The following is a 19,622-nucleotide window of genomic DNA, read 5'->3' as shown; positions in this document are numbered from 1 at the left end:
ATCCGACAGACAAACTCAAATAGCGTAGCTAATAATTTGAGGACAGGTTTGGCGATAATTTAATCATAGGACTGATTGTATGATGGCGAAGTAATCCGGCCTGATAAAGAAAAACATATTTTTTACCATTTTATAGTGTGAATCGTCAAATTCCTCAAAATAGATTTATAGTGTTGATAACTTTCTCGTTGTCCCCAAATTTCACCTCGATTCACGCTCCCTAATGCACTAAGCATGTCTGGGGAATAATGCCCGTACAATGCGGTCCATCTGGTCGGTACTTAGTATGCAGAGCTCCGATTTTTCAGGTGACATGTTCATAGCCTAGTCTACATTGGTCCTCATTCATCCCGTTGACTAGATTGTGCTAGTCGTGAACTTTACTTTTATTTATTGCGCTGTGGAGTCTCTTTTTACTGATCTATACTCTGCTTTTATGGCGCATGTCTCCTCGCCGGCGTGTAAACGTTACACCAAAGAGCGGAGCTTATGGACACTCCCTGGGGTCGTGTTGCGCATTATGTTCAGGCTCTTCTTATTGCGAAGAAGATTGAACTCGACCGGCGGAGGCACCGGATGGCAAGGAGGTCCCTGAATTAACAACTGTGTTCCTCCCCTCTCATCCCGTTGATGAAAAGAATTCCCTAATATAAGGCTCTCAAAACCGGGAGAGCTAGCCCGAAATAATATTTCAAACAGTTCCAGGCTAGTTCTCTGATGACAAGGAGGTATTTAGTTGGTAGCCCAACGGCGTACTTTTGCGGGAGTCCAACACTTTATGCGTAAACGAATTCATTTACTTAACTCCCAAAAAAAGTAACTTTGTAGATATAAAATTAAAACAATGGATACTCAATTTTAAAACGTGTAAATATAATTTGAACTATATTTTTTTTTCATTTTTTAAACGTGCCGACAAAATATATATCTAATGTATCTACAATAGTTTTGCTTTTTTTTTTGTTCTTTCCCGGACCTATCTTAGAGATGTATATACAAATCTTGTATAACGGTCAATCTCGTGTCTTTTATACAAAAGATACACTTGTAGATAACTTACGAAAAATATACTTTGTATTTTGTTGTTGATTTGATTCAACCATTTAGAGGTAGTAGAATGCAATTAAGCACTTTCATACACAATTTAAAAATTATGCGTAAGACGACTCGATAAAATACAATTTTTTGAACACAAAATTTGTTTGAGTAAATATAAAAAAAGGAGACAATTATATCCAACACCTCTCGTCGAAAACTATTTTGTTTAGCAGAAGGAATAGAATGGATTGTTTGGTGTCAATGCTGTGGATAAATATCGATATGGACACCGCCCATAGCACCAATTGGACCTGCTCATTTGCAGATCTGACCACACTCAATCTTAACAGGATATTGCGTACTAACAGTACATTTCTTTCACTACAAAATCTAAAGTTTAGAAAAGATGCGTCCATTTCTCCTAGAGAAACGAATGTTGTATATGAGTCATTTTCCAGTCACCAGCTGGATCTTCTGACATCATAGTCTCCTCGAAAAAGTCCATTTTATTGTCTGCATCGACTAGAATCACAGTTCGTGTCCGAGTCCCATAGCCGGCCTTCAGGATTTGGACACATGGCGAGCTGAGATGTTCGCCCCAGTTGGGAGCGCGTCGCAATAATTCATCGTCAGGCCAACATTTTTTCCGGTCCTTCAATAGCTCCATGCATCGATCCACAATATCCTGTTTAGTATGTTGTGGATTGCTCTGGGTGTCCTCGACAATCTTAATGAACTGCTCGCGGCCATATTTGACTTTCTCTAGCGGTCGTGAGATCGGACTGTTTCCAAAACCGTAACATCGTCCTTCGGGATGAGGTTCTTTCGCTGGCGGGGCGTTGCTGCAGTGGAGAATGTTGGCCGATTTTTCACTGTAAATGATATAGTCATTGTTAGGGAGGTCTCTTACGAGGAGTGTTTCACTTACTCGATTTCAATTGACACAAAATTGTACGCATTGTATAAAAAGTGATTTGATAAAAGTATATCGCAATATTCATCATTCGATTTGTTGCTTGTGACATAATCTGTGACTATTGGTCCGCGCCCTGAAATAAGGAAGAATTGTTAGTGGAAATATGAAAATGCTGGACACATAAAAGAACCAAATATAATAGAAATCACAGTTTTCAACAAGTAGTGGAGCTTGTTTTTTCGTACAATTTACTAGTCAGGTAATCACATCAATTTGCCTTCGTACATCGACTTTTACTTTTCAAGCCCAAAATCAGCGAGATAACCACGGAATTATTTGGGCCTACAAAGTTCCTTTTTCAAGACTCGTCGTTGAAACTCTAATTTCATATGTTATAGATTATTTGCAAGAGACAGCAGGCAGAGTAGAGTCATCGCAAATTGAAACGGCAGCGATCAAATTGAAACTTGTAACTTGTTTACTTCCCCGTAGTGTTTGCGAAGGATACCAGCTTTGTTCCTTACTACCAGGACTACTTCGAGGTCCGCAACAAATTTTCTTCAGGCTGGTTCTAGCTATAGGTAAGAAATCATAAAGAAAGCGCCTGAACGTTTCGCCCTGCTCTCTATAATTTCGACAATACGAATTGTTGAGTATGTCCTGTCTAGCGGCGTGGTTATCTATAGGTTAGTGCTCCGAGCAAAACGGCGTAATCCCGAATGCATTTGCGCGCGTTTAGCGCGTTTTATTGTACGAGGAGCAAATTCTTCTCAATTGAGCACACGCTCTGCATTATCCCACCATCCTGGATGATATTGTCACTGAGTGCAAAATCTTAAGGGCGATTTGGCTCTCGATCATCATTATTATGTTATGCTTGGGTCTCGAATCATGCAGTCAGTAGCTTTGCTTGGGATATACCGTGGAAACCCGGAAGACCGTACAATTCGACTACTTTGTGCATATTGGAGATTACTGCTGCACCAAATTCGCACACTTTCTTTGATTCACCGATCTTCAGCTCTGCCCTGATTGCGTGTAGAAGTAATTCGGATTATGTCGAACTACTTCGCCTAGGATGTTACTATAGTCAGGTGGCTGCCTCCCAGATCAGATTGGATCTTGGTTTTTGGGATGGGTAATATTCATTACGGAAGACACACCCCTCCAACTCTATCCTGGTCAGAGCCTTCTTAATGGTTTTGGTACTCCCTTGTGAAATAACCCCCCCTCCCCCTCTTTCCAGAAAAGGTATGTTGCTTGTAATGAAACGACCGTTCAACTGTGCTCATTATCACGTGAAGAACGATCTCTGTGGGTTTGCTTTGATGTAGGAGTGCTTGTGCATGGCTCTACGGTCTTCAACACGAAAGAGATGAGGCAGATTGGCCGAAAGTCGTAAGCGCATCCCCATCCAGCTCCAAACATCTCCAGGAAAGCCGAACATTTCTAAATGAAGTACATCTCTGATAATTCTCTACAAGCCAGTCCTGGAGCAGGACTAGCATTATTTCGTCTGAGTTTTTTTCGTGATGCAACATAAGGTGGCAAAATCGTAATTATTTGCATGGCTAATGCTTTGTTGACTAGCGCAATAAGGAATTTCCTTTTGTCATGGCGCACGCTACGTGCACTTCCCGAAATCTGCCGCGATAACGCAGATCATACGCATCATCCTCGCGTTCCTCGATTCACCTGTCACCTGTCAAGCAGATCTTATGGTGCTCCTTCAAGGCTCTGTGCTCGAATAATGTGCCACCAACAATGAGGCGATGAAAACCGAACACCTCTCACCATTGTTGTTACGGTCCCCAAGACCGGTCCCCTCCCCCCCCCCCACATATCCGAGCAAGTTGTTATCAGAGTCCTCCCTTCCATTCAGATCGTAGTGTCACCTTTAAGAAGTCTCTCCTGGACTGCGTTGAGTTTCTCATAGAAACCTCCTCCTCTGCATCGGAAGTCGCCATTAGAACGTACGTGACATTACACTATTGAGATGTTTTTCATTCTGAATCGAAATCTCTCACATGAGGGCGTGCTTTTCGGATAGTGAATTCTACAGCGGCAGCTCACAGGGAGATACCCTCTTAACTTCTTGACAGTAAATACCACTCTTTCTAGTGGGGTTGGCCCCATCTACTCTCATCTACTGAGAAACGAAGGTGGCCCCCCCTCAAATTGCTTTGGACCATCTATGGCATAGATTCTGAATCATATAACATTCAGGGAAGTTTTACCTCTTGGGGATAATATGACAAGCCACTGTAGCGTGTGAATACACGCTGCGCTTTCAAACAGAAGCGAAATTCTTTACCATTAACGTACTTAAACCAAGTAAAGTCGTCGTGCTTGATGGTCTTCTTTCGAAACTGTTCTGTGCATCCTCTGTCGTCTCTACAGTCTTGCTACTTCTGCTAATCCGTAAATCCTGAGAATGTGAGGTCCTTTCTAGTGAGTGGAAGAACGGGATGATCTTTAAGGTTCCAAAAACGGGCATCTGTCTCGAGTGCGACTACTGGACTGATATTTACGTGCGGAACACTCGAGGGGTTTATCGGCATAGAGCAAGCTGGTTTCCACTCTGGATCTTCCTATATCGACCACATTAACACTTTCCGGACCATGGTGCGATGTAGATTCCTCCTCTCCGTTTTTCATAGATTTCAAGAAAGCTTTCGACAGAGGAATTTGAAATCCAAAGGAGTCCAAGGCAATATAATATTACTTCTAGAATCGGTAACGTTCTTCATGCTGCTTTCGGTGGAGAATGTGTTTCTCAGTTTGATTGATCATCAATGACAGAATATTGCAAGCACCATGTGTATATCTAATAAGCGTTGTTTTTCGTGTGACCGCACTTGAAGTCACTCGACAACACAACAGCGCTAGATCTGCTTTCGCTGTTTTTTTTTCAAAATTTGAAAAGGCAACAACATCAAGACTGGGACGGAGCGACTCTTCTGGGCATGTGAAAAGTGACTTCCACTGTTACTAGAATTCTAAAAGCCTTTGTCGGCATCGTGTCATCTGGGTACTCTGGTTTGATATAATTTCAAACGCCGAGATTTTCACTACTATCCCAGGATAGCCGACAAGTGGGTCGCCCCAAAAGCACATGGCGCAAAAGAGTGAAAGAATATAAATTTCTCGAGAAGTCCTGAAGGGAAATTAAACACATTGCAACAAACCATTAACTATTAAGTTCGAGCAAGTACATTTAGGAGAATGGTTTCTTTGAGAGAGTATAATTTCAACTCGTTATGAAGCCAGAAAAGAAGCCCGACAACGAAAACGAACGAAAGAATTGCGTATTTTCTCATGGAACGTGCGCTCCTGTACAAACCAAGTGCTGCCCAGCAGCTAGCCGATACCTTGTCTCAATATAGGGCTGATCTGTGATGCGATGCGCTGGACAGGGAAAGCCACTGCACTACATATTATAGTGGTCATCCAGTAAACCATATGTTCGGAGTAGGATTCTTAGTCAGCCAAAAAATGAAACTTGGTATTATCGGCTTTGAAAATATAAGCGAAAGGCTGTACACTCTGTGCTTGCGATGCAAATTTCAAAATATAAGCCTCGTTAATGTGCACAGCCCGTACCTGCTACGAGGCAGTAGAAGAAACCCTCGAAGTATGATATTCCAGGGACTATCTCGGTTGCCATGGTACCAGTATACCCCTGACGAGGTTTCGTGACCAACTTGCCACTTTAGATGAGTCCCCGTGTAGACTCGGGTCTGATCGCCCTGATTAGCCCTTTGGAGCATTCGCCTACTGAATCACGGCCGGCAAGCCAAAGTGAGTACAGCGTCTCCCGGGGCCATCACTATACTCTGGCTTCTCTTCAGTGTCGAATAAATCTTTCGCCTTTTACTAATGATAACGGACTGTGAATTATTCAATTAGCAATGTCGCACGGAATGCTTGTTGGAAGTACCTGGTTTATACGAAAAGCGGTCCACAAATCAACGCGAGCCTCTCCAGACGGGACTACTTTCAACCAAATTGACCACGTATTGATTAAACGCCGCCACCTTTCAGCCAGTCAGAACATATAGGGAGCCAATATAAACTCGGAGCGCTATCTCGTTGGCATGGTGTTCCAAGCTCAAATAACAACTTTTTTTTCTTTTCGTCAGCATTTATCCCGTTTACAAGCGGGGTCGTCGTGATCGGTTTCGCCATTTGGCTCTATCAAATGCCTGATCTGGATGCAATCTCGAGGCTCCAGCGTATCAAGTTACCGTTGTTTCAGCCTGCCTTTTGGTCGTTTACCATTGACTTCGATTTTCAGACCAATCTTGGCAAGTGAATTCTCGTTAGCGCGAATTGCGTGATCATACCATCGAAGTCGCCTCTCTCGTAGTTTTTCCACGATCAGTGCAATCTCATAACGATCGCGGATATCGTCATTTTGGATCTGATCAAAACGTGTCACGCCACGAGTCCAATGCAACATCTTCGTCTCCATTACCGCAAGATGCCGTTCATTGTATTTTATAGTCGGCCAACACTCAGAACCATAGAGGGCGACAGTACGAACGACATTGCGGTAAATTTTCGATTTGAGACGTTCATTGATACGTCGACCACGAAAAACACCAGTTGTGGAACGCCACTTCATCCAGGTTGCGTTAATGCGTGTAGCAATTTCATAACGCAGTTCTCCATTAGCTGATAGCGTTGACCCGAGGTATTTAAATCGTTCAGCTCTGGGCAGATCACTGCGGATAACAGTGATTGCGCCTGTTTCATGGGGATCGGTCGTCAAAAACTCAGTTTTATTCAGATTCAATCTTGAGACCGTGTTGCATGAGGCGATCATTCCATTTTTGGACAAGTTGCTCCAGATCATTTTTGCTAAGGAAAACATCTTTTCCATAAAGCAGTGTGTAGGGAGGGCACTGGACGTTGGATATCTCGTGTAACGGTGTCCATAACAAGAACAAAGAGTGGTGAGAGGGCGCTTCCTTGATGAACACCAACAAAGACATGAAGCGGTTTTGATGCACCCGCCATACTTCGAACTTTACTTTTCGGATTGTGGTGGAGCGCACGAGTTCTTCTAGCAATAAGTGTTGTCGTAAAGCATACCAGATGAGTTCGTGTGGCACACGGTCAAACGCTTTCCCTAGATCCAGAAATGCAATGTAAAGAGGGCGATGCTTCTCACGGTGTTTCTGCATGATTAACCGCACAGCGTGTATTGTGTCAGTAGTTCCGCAGTTTTTGACAAATCCGCCTTGATCAAGGCTTGTCAAGGATGCATTCAAAAATCTTCATGGTATGGGAAAGTAACCGGATCGGACGGTAATTTGACCATTCTGCTGGACTACCTTTCTTTTTCCATATTGGAACAGTGGTACTTTCTTGCCAGTCAGATGGTGTTCTACTTTCCTGAGTAACCCGATTAAAGAATTCACTGAACCACAATGTTGGATCCCAGCTCTTCGCTTTCCAGAGCTCAGATGTGATGTCATCCTGTGGCTTTCCCTGATTTCATTCGTTTTATTGCCTCCTCGACTTCAGTTGCGCTAACAGGTGGAACTGCTCCAAATGCCTCCAAATGATTGTGGAAGTGGAGGATGAGCAAATTCTTCAGTTGAAATCTGCTCGAAGTATTCTCGCCATCTATCCGTTGCGACGGTTGGTAAGCAAAGTCCCGTTCTTGTCATTAACGCAACAGAAGTGTTCGATATCCTGTTCGTTACGGCTTTTGGCGAGTCGGTACAGATCTTTCTCGCCATCCCGAGTATCCAGTTTATCGTAAAGATTTTTGTAATGATCCGCTCGGGTGACAGCGACTGCTTTCTTTGCTTCCCGGGTGGCATTCTTATAAATTTGCCAATTGGCCGGGGTTGTATCGTCAAGAAATTGGTAGAGGCGTTTCTTTTCGCAGACCTTCATTTCAACATCGTCATTCCAAAGCCAAGTAAAGACAATCGTTTGATGAACCATGTATTCATAAGTACACGGGTGTCCACAAAATCGATTATACACTCGCCACCTTCATTGTGCGCTCTGAACCCTTTTCCTCCATGGCACCTATTACCGTCTACCTTTTCACTCACATGACCATTAATGTCGCCGCCAATGATGATATAGTTGTCAGCAGGCGCATGACAAGTCTTTTCGTCAAGAAGTTGCCAGAAGGCATCTTTCTCGGAATCAGGTCGACATGTCTGTGGTGCGTACGCGGTGAAGAAGGGAATAGTGCGATCAGCTGATATAACGGTGAGCTTCATCAGCCGATCATCAAATCGTTCGATTTTTTTAATGGCATCAAGAAGACCCTCTGAGATGGCAATGCCAACACCATATTGAGAAGTTTATAGCCATCTTTACCGCGTTCGCGTTCAATGTCGCAGCTTTTGGCACCAGACCATCGGGTTTCTCGCAGAGCGCAGATATCAATGTTTTCGAAGGGCTTTCGCGAGTCTTTACAGTTACGAGTAGAGTGTCAACATTTAGCGTGCAGATACGTAACCAAGTTGCTCATTTCTCGACAGGACCGGGGCCCGTCCTGCCGCGTCGACTGATGTGGACGCACTAGCATTTTTCCGAGGCTTGTGATTCAATCCGATCATCATGTTTCTAATGACATTGTATGCATTTTCTTGGTCGGCCTGTTGCGGGACCTGTCACCAAGAGAGATCAGGTAGGATTTAGCATAGTGGAATAACTCCAACTATATTTATCTCTTTCTCTGCTCTTAGCATTTTATTTTTGTTTTACTGAGGATAGTACAAAGTATGTTGCCTCAAACCCTCCTCCTTTACGTGGGCTTGGGACCAGCATATTATGTTAACAGCATGGCGGAGTTCCAAGCTCAAATAAAAACACCGCCTAGAATCCCTTCTGGCAATCAAGTGAGAGTGAATATTGAAACCATCCATAATACAGCCCATCGTAACACCTATATGGGGCAAATGGTTGACGCAATAACCGCAGTCAACAGACGTCCTGGAGATGAAGCATCGACAAATGATCTTCACAATCACCTGAAGAACGTTACCATAGATACGCCACAAACATACTTGGCCCCAGTCGCAAAAAAAGCTGCAACGGCTGACGACGAATGTAAGCTAGTAACGGAACTGGAGAATGCTGCATCCCGAATAGTGTTGCATTCTTAAAAACGCGGGCACGCGCAGAGACTTATCATAAGTTTCGCCGAGAGGAGAAGTGACTTCACAGACAAAAAAAGAAAGCCTGGGAGAACCATCAGATCTGTGAACTCAAAAAGTACAGGGAGCGTCCGTGAAATTCATCGACCTAAAAATCAGAAGTCGCCAGGAGGCGATGGAATTATCGCCAAACTGGTTGAATGCGGAGGCGCCCAATGACACTAAGCGCGCCGTCATGCTCAAATAGTGAGACAGGGAAATAATGCCTGATGTCTGGCAGAGAACCATTATCTGTCCAATACAAAAGAGGGGGATATCGCGAAATGCGCGAAATTTAGTCAAACGAGAACAATAAAAACTACAACTTTGCAACCGTTGATAATTTCTCCTATCTAGGGTCGAAAATCGCAACCGATAATTGCTACAACGATGAAATCTGCACACGGTTGTTTGCAGCGGACAAAGCCTATATTTCAGCTTACAAGAACTATTCCGCTCGAAGCGTCTCACCATAGAGTCAAAGTTGTTACTGTGCAAGACAATGATCTTGCCAGTGCTCATTTATTTCTCGGGGACTTAGGGTTCTTAGCAAGAAAAATTGCGAACTATTGGCCGCGCTCGAGAGAAGAATCCTCCGAAGAATTTTTGACCCCCCTACATGAGGATGGGCGATTCCGTAGCCTACATAACGAAGAAATCTATGAGCGACACCATGACCGTCAGGTTGTGGATAAAATCCGGCTCAATAGGTTGCGGTGGGCGGGTCACTTAATCCGTATGGATGAGGATGATCCCACCCGGAAAGTATATAAGGGCAATATCTATGGTAGAAAAAGAAGACGAGGCCGACCCTGCCTAAGATGGAGCGATGGCTTAGGTCAGGACGCCAGACAGCTTTTAGGGATATCGAATTGGTGGACCTCGGCGCAAAACCGGGATGTCTAGAGTTCCTTACAAAGGTAGGCCTAAATCGTAGACCGCTTGTTGTGTTTTTGATTTGATTTCCTTCGTTGCGCTCAGCATATTAACATGGAGGAGCAAATTGGCGGTATCCTCATCGAAGGGCGGCTTCAATATTAAAGGTTGTCAACATATTTATAGATTTGATTCCATTGATATACACATGAATTGTGAATAAACATTGAATTGACAAATTGGTTTGCAATTCATGTTAGTATTTGAGGTCAAAATAGTATAATTGCGTTGATTGAATGACGGCCAAATTACGCCGCATGAAATTTGAAACAAAATTTCCATTTTAAATACTTTAATATATCGAAATATCGCCTGCCAAATGTGTTTTCTTATTCGCACGAGTCCAACCGGGGTCAACAAGGGTGAAGAATATCTGCAATTGAAATTCTACATCCAATTGTCCAATAGAGAGGTTCCGATTAGCATAAGCTTTGCGGTAAAAGCTTTTAAGTCAACCAGGACGTGATGGTTACTCCGTTCTCTGCACAAAAATGGGAGGAACTTACCTAAGCCGTCCTGCTTCCGAGGTTCCCCCGTTACATTCAAGAGCGCTCCGACCTTTATCACTTTATCCTTCCCGCTGATGGCTAGCCACGTTCCACCTTCTCGGCCAGACTCCATATCGGTTCCTAGAAACAAACTTTTCAGTTAGCATTCCTCGGGCAAAATTCCGCATTATCTGAACTTACCACCAAACGCGTGCGGGAAGTCTTTCCATTGCATTGCGGGTGCTGCAGGGCGGGCGTAGAACTCGTCTCTGTTGGACGCAAGAATCAGCCTGTACCCACCAGGAGCGGGGTTGCCATTCGCATACACAAACAATATACACATTTTCCGGTCCGCAAAATTGTCTCTAACAAGAATTTCAGGTCGCTACAAGGAGAAAATCACAGGCAGAAAATAAGAAAAACTTCTTGCAATTCAGTACACGAAAAAAACGTCAAAATCACAGCCGAAAGTCGAGCGCGATGACAACAAAGTCTCAAAATTTGTACATTGACCCGGAGAGTCGATCAACGCGCAACGAATACGTGAAGCCACACAAACACTCGATGAGCCGAACAATACCCCCCGTCGTGGGCCGCGAGCTAAGAAGTGCACTGGGCGGTCTGGGCCAGTAGTCCAGGCGGGTCCGAACGGGTTAAAGATAATTTCCGATAAGAGGCCACTTGACGAATTTCGAGTCTTGATATGCAAAGAACCGCAGGTGGCACGCACACACTGACCCAGCGAGCCCAGGTTGACAGCGAAGCGACGATAAACAAGGAATCGAGGTGACGAGAACTCGGACTCGGATACGCGCCGTCAGCTGATTTGTGTCAGGCGAGACGCGTCCTTCGCCCATCGACCATCTGACGCTCGCGCCCGGTTCCCGTAGTAAACACGGCCCGTTCCGCGTTTGTTTACTCGTTTTTTATTCAGTAGGCGCTCGTACATGCGTGCAGGTCGGAGTGTTCGCGCGGGTGGGGGCCAGGGGAAGTAGCGTTCAGAAAAGATGGGCGTGCGTGCGGGGGCAGCTGGGCGATTCACTGTTTTGTAGCTCACCTGATACACAGGTTAGGTCCCGTCAATTCACAATGTGCGCCCAGCACTGCGTTTGTTTATGTGTATTGTGATCTGAGTTCGTAGTGTTGTGATAACAGACAGTCTGTAAATGCTCTGTAAAGTGCCCGAGTGTGTACTTTTGGCGCGGTTTGATATTTTGTTGCTCCGTTTTCTAACGACGATAGTCCACCTCCGTTTAATGTGCGTGAACTCCGCGCGGTTTTAACTAGACGAGAGATTTAGACGCAGTTATTCGTCTGAAAATGATTTCGAAGATGGAGAAAACTCAATGCGAATGTGATGACTGTTCAATGTTTTGAAGGTAAGTCCTCCGAAAATTCCTGATAACTTACAAGTATTCCTTGCACTGTCCAAACTTTTTGTGTTTCTCAATGCGGAACTAATGGAGGATCCTCTAATAAGGCGCCAGTAAATCCAAAAAACTGTGACAATAAATATGAAAAATACGAAGAGGGGCTAAGTAAAAGCATAAATGATTGATACGAATCATCTCAACTATATTTAGAAGAACACGAAAAATGTAAAAATATACTTCTGTCCATTGACAGTTTGATGCCTATCCCTAACTTTGGAACCTCTGGTTTTAGTTTTTTAACCCGTGCGTCAACGTCCCTCATCAGGCCCAATGAGAGGGGGAGAAAAGAGGGTGATTCGCACCCGGCCCGTGGTTTTGTTCGGAGTCCCGGAATAAGTAAATATTGTAAAGATATTGAGGGAGTCGTGCTTATTTATGAATTTCTCGCAAAAGCACACAAAACGATAATATTCGGTCTATCCAATGCAAAAGGAAGATGGTTAGAGAGGTATCAGTGACAAGTAAAGGCAGGGAATTAAGGGGTATGCATTTCCATACGTCTGACACAAGAGCTCTAACGATCGAGTCTTTTTATAGGCGGGCCAAATCCTCCTTGGCTTGGGACATGTCGTGAGTGAAACGTCCCCATCTGTGGTCCGCGGCTGCTAAGAAGTGCAAGTCGAGTCCATTCTTATCACTCGCCAGCGGGTTATAGACTGCCAAGAGCCGAGCCTTGTTTGCTCAGTCCGCCAACCCGCTCATTCCCCTCTATGTTCCATGACCGAGACCACAGAAGCTTGTGTCATTAAGCCTGCCACCAGCCTAGAGGATGTCGCCACTGAGTACAAGGTCCTAATGCCCTTGGTTGTCGGTCAGAATGATAATTTTGCGCTTGGAGCTCAAAACATGGATCCGACACACGGGATGACCCCCTTAAGTGGGCATGGAGGTTTTCAGTCTTACCTGCACAAGATTGGAAGGTACGATCTTCGGATTGTGTGTTTTGCAATGGACTTGTGGACGACGGATGGGATTTGTCTATTTAAACACAGGGGATCTCTCTTTACATAACACTGTCGAGGAGGTGTTGACAGGTGGACCTGTGTTGTTCATTACGTTCGGGTCCTTGTCGTTGCTAAGAAGATAGAGCTCGGGGTTCTTCGAACTGCCAGTTCCTTTCCTCCTCTCCCTTCCCGTTGGTGAAAGGAATTCCCTGATTTGAAGGCTCCGCAAGGCGGGGAAGTTCAGGGATTAGCCCGAACTAATGTGACAAACTGTTCCTGCCTAGCTCTCTGACGATGGGGAGGTAGTTCGACGACGTACTGAACCGGGAGTCCAACACTCTGTGCATAAATGCATTTGCCTACCGTGATGCGGTGTACCCTTCTGAAATCATTGTATTCTGCGACAATTTCCGTTTTCCTTTTAGTCTTGATATGACTATCACTAGTGCTTGCTTTCGATTTGAAGCATAACATGTTTCTGTTCACTTATAATAATATTTTTTTAAGTTGTATATCTCCTGTTCACTCCTTCGAGGAAGAAAGTTGCCCCGAATCAAATACAATGTTGTAATCAATTTCCAACTTTATTATCTAAAACGGAACGCAATAAACTATTCAAAAACAAAAATGAAAATATGAAACAGAAAAGTTCTTTATGGACTATCTCAAGTTTGCGTTCATTGAAAATCCAAAATGTCAAATTACTTTTTACTTTCCATTATTTTTTCCCGACCCATCAAGGCCTACTCCGCCACAGAGAACATCGGCGGTGGCAACTGTCAATCGAATTAAAAACATTGTGGTTAAACCTGCTGCACTACATCACTCCGCCCCAGATGAAACCTACGGGTTTCAGCGACTGAAATTGGAACTCCGTTCCCCATCATTCAACGAAGCGAACGCGACGTTGGTTTGGGGCGCAAACGGGCTTCAGCCTGGATAAGGAGACAGCCTTTTTATGTCCCTCGATCTCGAGCTGGAAGAAATGTTCTCCCCGGCACGGCACGGGACTTCCTATAGAGGCTGCAGCGGCTTTCGAACAGCATCCGTCCTGACCAGAACGTGCGTGCACGTGTCCAGCTGAACGGGAGATGTGTCTTTAATGCGGCGAAGGTTGTCCCTCAACAGGCACAGCAATCCCGAGCCTGTGAGACCGGATCTCTTGTCAAAGACCGGATGACTTGGGAACCTTGGTTTCTCACTATATACCAGGTCCGCGGGGCTGATGGCAAATTCCTCTTGGCGGGTTGTTCATAGACCGAGTACGACGAGAGGCAACACCTGACTCCAGGACGGATCGTCGCGAGCCATAATGGCGGCTTTCAGCGTCCGGTACCAACGCTCTAGCACCCCATTGGATTGCGGGTGGTATGCCGTAGTCCGCTGGCGTTTGAATCCCAGAAGTTTGCCTAACTCCGAAAAAAGGGTGGACTCAAATTGCATCCCCTGGTCAGTGATGATCACTGCAGGGACACCAAAGCGAGGGATCCACTCTCGACAGAGGGCTGCAGCGCAAGATTACGCCATAATGTCCTTCAGAGGTATTGCCTCAGGCCACCGCGTAAACCTGTCGATGATTGTGGGGCAATACCTGAAACTGTACGACTCTCACAAAGGGCCTAAGATGTTTAGGTGTAAGGTGTGGAACCGCTTGGTAGTGCGGAGAAATGAGCCCACTTCTTTCCTTACATGTCTGATGACCTTACACTTCTGGCATGCGATGCACTCTCTGGCCCAGGAGTTAATGTCTTTATTCATGGAGGGCCAGAAGTATTTCTCGGTGACTACCCGATTTGTCCACCTGATGCCTGGATGCGCTAAGTCGTGAACCGCGTGGAACACTTCCTTCCTTCCTTGCGAAAGGTGGCCGGAATGTATGGCCAAGGTCCCTTTTCCAAGTATTCGCAGCAGAGAGGCAGGTTCGAGCCGAAGATGGGCAACTTCCGAAATTTATATTTGGGGTTGGATTTGAGGCTCTGAAGTACTGCGTCATCCTCCTGCGCCTTGGCGATAGAGAAGTCGAGTGAGGCGGGGATGTGAACCTCGTAGACACGAGACAAAGCGTCAGCAACTATGTTGCCCTTGCCGGAGACGTGCTGTATGTCGGACGTGAACTGCCTCATAAAGCTCAGGTGTCGAAACTGACGTGGGGACGCTTTGTTAGGCTTTTGTTTCAAAGCATATGTGAGAGGCTTATGGTCTGTGAACGCTATGAACGACCGCCTTCTAGGGAGAAACGGAAGTACTTAAGGGGGTCATCCCGTGTGAAGGCCGTTTTTTTGCCTTTTTTTGAAAAATTATTTTGGAGGACTGGATGAAGATAGGAACGTGATTTTTTCACCATATGTTTATTGATATCTCTAGTATATGTGATAAATTTTTCAGATAGATATGGTAGCTAGTTTTTGGAATTCGTGTCAATTTATGCACCCATCTCCAAAAAAAGGTGTTTTTCTGCTGCCACGCTGGAGGGCGCTGTGTTCATCTGAGGGAAAAAAACTAAACGGCATTTTAATGTGGACAATATTCCACGGTCCGCAAACTAGGATAATTAGAAAATATTAAAAGGTAAATTTTTGGTGGGCTTTTAAACTTAATTTTTTGAATTTTGGTGTTTTTTTACGGCTTTTTTTATGAATAAAAAAAAACTACCCCGTCCGATCGCAATTATCCTAGTTTGCGGACCGTAGAAATATGTACTAAAGAAGTCGTGAAAATTTTAAAGAATTTGGTTGGATAGATTTTGAGCTATGGTGGCAGCCGATTTTCAAGATGTAGTTTCGAGAAAAACGCATTTGAAAATTTAAATGTGGTTATCAACAGTAAAATTTGAATTCACCATTAATCTACTATACCTGGTTCATAGAGAGTGCCCTCCGTTTCTTCAAAAAAGTCTTGTAGGGCCGATTGTTGCTCTCTGGTTTCAATTCTGGCTCTTTTAGCGAGGTCAGTTGATGATCGTTTGGACTGCCAAATTCGCACTTCATTACGGCGGTCGGCATAAACCTGACATATGTGACCAACTTGACATCCCATTGTCACTAGGATTTTGAGAATGCCATTGAATCCTTCATTGAAAATAATTACAGCCAGAAAAGTGGCTATTTCTACGACCTTGGCCCCAGAATGAAGGTGTTTAAGAGCGAAAGTCCAGATCAATGCATTTAACGACTCATTGTTATTCTGGGTCTCTGCTCCTAAACATCTGTTCAAGAGATCATCTCGTGACAATTGGTTTGATGACTGTTTGAACTTCTTGAGTCAAAGGTGCCTTCTCGTGGTGGAAACTATCCAGTTCTCCTTTAGCTTCCGCTTTGCGCCATTTGCACCAACTGTCCTCGCCTGCTGGACAATTTTGATGCTGAGGATTTTCGTCTGTAGAACATTTATGGAAGAAAGTTGCCCAAATTTCATTCATTCCTTCTACCGAATTTGCGTGTCGACGAGTAGCTAGTCCAAAAAATGTAGTGAGGTCGTTAATAACCTTATCAGTAAATTCTCCAGCCCCTTTTCCATCAATGCCTTTGTGATTCTTCTTTGCATTTCTCAGCAGATTTCCCATTCTTTTCTTGACATGTCCTACGCATTCCTTTTTTGCTACCACGTATATTTTATTATTTACAGAAATTTGTAGAAATACCCGCGAAAATTCCAGCAAAATCCAATATACAAAACTTGTCGCAATTGGAACATCCATGTTCATGCTTGCTAAAAGTTTCTTTGCTGATGTTGATGCGAAGTCCTTTGTCTTCTCTCATAAGTATCGATTCCCATGAAATATTCGTTTTTTAGTGCGAGCATGATGTTGAACGTTAAAGCGATCTCCGTTCGTACGATCCATTTAAAAAAATCACTAAACACACAAAGAGGCGCAATACTTACAACAAAATATAACTGAGTATAGCTTAAAAGCCTTTCAATGCTCACTCTAGACTGGATTATCCTTTTTATTCCAAACAGCAAATAAGTGTAAACAATTGATTGGTTTTCCATCTTTTTATATTTATACCTGTGTTCGAATTTATAAGGCTCAGGTAAAAAACTAACAGGTAAAAGAAGATTCGATGCTCTTTCTCATCGAGTACTCTAGCCACGGCTGCAAACTCCTTACCTGTTTAACACTGTAATTTCTGAACGACTCGGAATATTGGAAAATCGCTTTGCCCACATATTCTCCACTATATATATAATAGATACAATTCATGTAAAAAAAAAGTCGATTTCTACAACCCGACACACGGGATGACCCTCTTAATGCTCAAGTACGCGGCGAGCAGTTTTCGATTGTAGGTGCTGTAGTTCCGTTGAGCGGGGTTTAACTGTCTGGAATAGAAGCTTAATGACTGGTTCACGTTTTGGTGAAGAGCAACACCTACTGCGATGTTAGAAGCATCAACAAAAACGGCTAGGGGTGCATCTTGTCAAGGAAATGCCAAGAGTGTAGCGTCAGCCAGTTGTTGTCGGCATTTATCAAACACGCGAACACTCTTTTCAGTCTACGACGATAGAAGTTTAGCATGCCCAAGAATCTCCGCAAATCCTTCACGGCTTTTGGACGCCGGACGCAGGGGGCCTTGTCTGCAGGGGGGGGAAATGAATTGGCCGAAGAATCTCACCTATGTCTGGAGGAACTTACATTTATCAACGTTTAGAACTAAACCGGCCTCAAAGAGACGTTGAAAAATGCACTCGAAATGGGCTAAGTGCTCAGACTCTGAGGAAGAAGTGACCAAATCATCATCCAAATATACGAAACAGAAGTCGAGGTTTCGCAGGACCGAGTGAATGAACCTTTGAAAGGTTTGCACCGCATTACACAACCCGAAAGTCATCCGTGTGAACTCGAAGGGTCCAAAGGGTGTGCATATTGCCGTCTTTGAAATGTCTTCTGGAGCTATAGGGATTTGGTGATAGGTCTTGGTTAAATCCAAGGTCGAAATGATGCGGCAGTTTGCGAGATGATGCGCAAAGTCGTGGATGAGTGGAATAGGGTATCGGTCCGGAACAGTCTGTGCGTTTAGCCTTCTGTAATCTGCAGATACCCTTTTGCATAAGTTATTCAAACTCTTTCCGTGCAATAGCCAGCTTCTGGGGTGGTAGGGGACGCACCTTCGAGAAGATAGGGGAACCAGTAGTGTTAATGTAGTGCTGCACATTGTGCTTCACTGGTTTAGAGAGACTACATTCGGTAGTAATCTGGCTGAATTTTCGGAGAAGTGCCCGTACACGAGAGTCAGTAATGTCCTCCAAAAGTATGGAAGGATTGTTGTTGGGAAGAAATGAGATTCTGCCTGACAAATTAAGGTTGGTTGTGGAGTCAATAAAGGACCTGTTCTGCAAGTCCACAACCCATAGTGGCAAAAGAAGTCTGCACCTAAAATGGGGAAGCTGACATCCGCCAGGATGAATTGCCACGGGAACGTCCTACGCAAGCCAAGACTCATGTCCACTTGCCTATACCCGTAAGTGTTAATTCGGGAGGAATTTGCCGCCGCAAGTTTCAAAGCTTGAGGGAATAGCCGATGGTACCGGGGTACAGGAAGAACCAAAACCTCCGCACCAGTATTTACCTATAAGAACTGCGCCTGCTGAGAGGGTCATAAATTGTTAGGCGACGTGCCACTGCGTTCTGGGTGGTCGTCGCCAGGACCTCTCGTGGACCTAGTTTTTTGAGGTAGGCGCGAATTTACACAGGGTCGTACATCTGGTAGCTTTTTCACCGAATATGCGATGGTACCAACAAATGCTTCGGTCCGTAGGTTGTCGACCTGCTACCTGATTGCCCTTTTCGAGAAGAAAACTGCGCGCTCTTGACCTGGCGCCCGAACGCTGAGCGTCCAGCGTCGCCCTCATCTCAGCCATACTGGCCACAAGCGCGGTCACCTCGCGCTTGATCAACTCTGTTTTTAATACCGTGTAGGAGGCCGATTTTACTATGTCGGCCACCAGGAGGATGAACTCCTCATCCAGGTCCACAATCGCGTAATTAACCTTTGTCGCGTCCGCCGTGATCCCGAACATCTGGAATTGTGCCTCCAGATGGACGAACCACAGCTCCGGATTCCGTCGCCAAAATGGAGGGACGCGCACAGCGAGGGCGGTCACGTAAGGGTCCAATGGGCCTACAGCGTTTTTGTCGTCCATCGACATCACAACAGCTAAGTTCCAGACGTGAGTTTTGTCGAAGACCGAATTCTAAAAGGCCTACTCTGACTACGGCAGACCGCACCCACAAATGCCCCGTTCGGCAGAAAAAAAGACACCACCGACGCACCCCGAAACGGACACTTGATGCGCAGACCAAAATAAAGAACTCGGCAAAAGAGCGGAAATCTAAAGAGTATCAATGTCGTCTCTTGCGGCGGTTTTATGGCTGATATTCTTGACGGCGTTGATATGGGACGTCCTCGATAAAACTCAATTACGGCGCGGTCACGTTCCCGAAATTAACGCAGCGCCTGGTTCACTCAAATTTCATTTAAATTGTATGTCTCCTGTTCACTCCTTCGAGGAAGAAAATTGCCCCGAATCAAATAAAATGTTGTAATCAATTTCCAACTTTATTATCTAAAACGGAACGCAATAAACTATTCAAAAACAAAATTGAAAATATGAAACTGAAAAGTTCTTTATGGACTATCTCAAGTTCGTGTTCATTGAAAATGCAAAATGTCAGATCACTTTTTACTTTCCAATTT

General features: G+C 44.6%; 1 protein-coding gene across 3 annotated transcripts in view; it reads right to left on the bottom strand.

Moving 5' to 3' along the window:
- Window positions 1-866: 866 nt before the first annotated feature.
- The window catches only part of LOC119653724 (transport and Golgi organization protein 2), a 28,311-nt gene continuing 9,555 nt past the window's right edge, over window positions 867-19,622 (bottom strand). Inside the window, exons 2-6 of one of the 3 annotated variants that reach the window (XM_038058630.1) lie at window positions 11,958-12,047; window positions 10,749-10,932; window positions 10,566-10,688; window positions 1,967-2,087; window positions 867-1,910 (exon numbers count right to left, since the gene is read on the bottom strand). In XM_038058630.1, the coding sequence (XP_037914558.1) occupies window positions 1,460-1,910; window positions 1,967-2,087; window positions 10,566-10,688; window positions 10,749-10,890 (837 nt within the window). In that variant the 5' untranslated portion in view covers window positions 10,891-10,932; window positions 11,958-12,047 and the 3' untranslated portion in view covers window positions 867-1,459. Of the gene's footprint in view, window positions 1,911-1,966; window positions 2,088-10,565; window positions 10,689-10,748; window positions 10,933-11,054; window positions 11,359-11,957; window positions 12,048-19,622 lie in introns of those variants that run through there. The other 2 variants (XM_038058631.1, XM_038058629.1) reach the window with 2 other exon arrangements.

This window comes from Hermetia illucens, chromosome 4 (genome assembly GCF_905115235.1).
Source record: "Hermetia illucens chromosome 4, iHerIll2.2.curated.20191125, whole genome shotgun sequence".
NCBI lineage: Eukaryota > Metazoa > Arthropoda > Insecta > Diptera > Stratiomyidae > Hermetia > Hermetia illucens.
The sequence above is the reverse complement of the archived record's forward strand: the minus strand, read 5'-3'. Positions and strand labels throughout refer to the sequence as shown.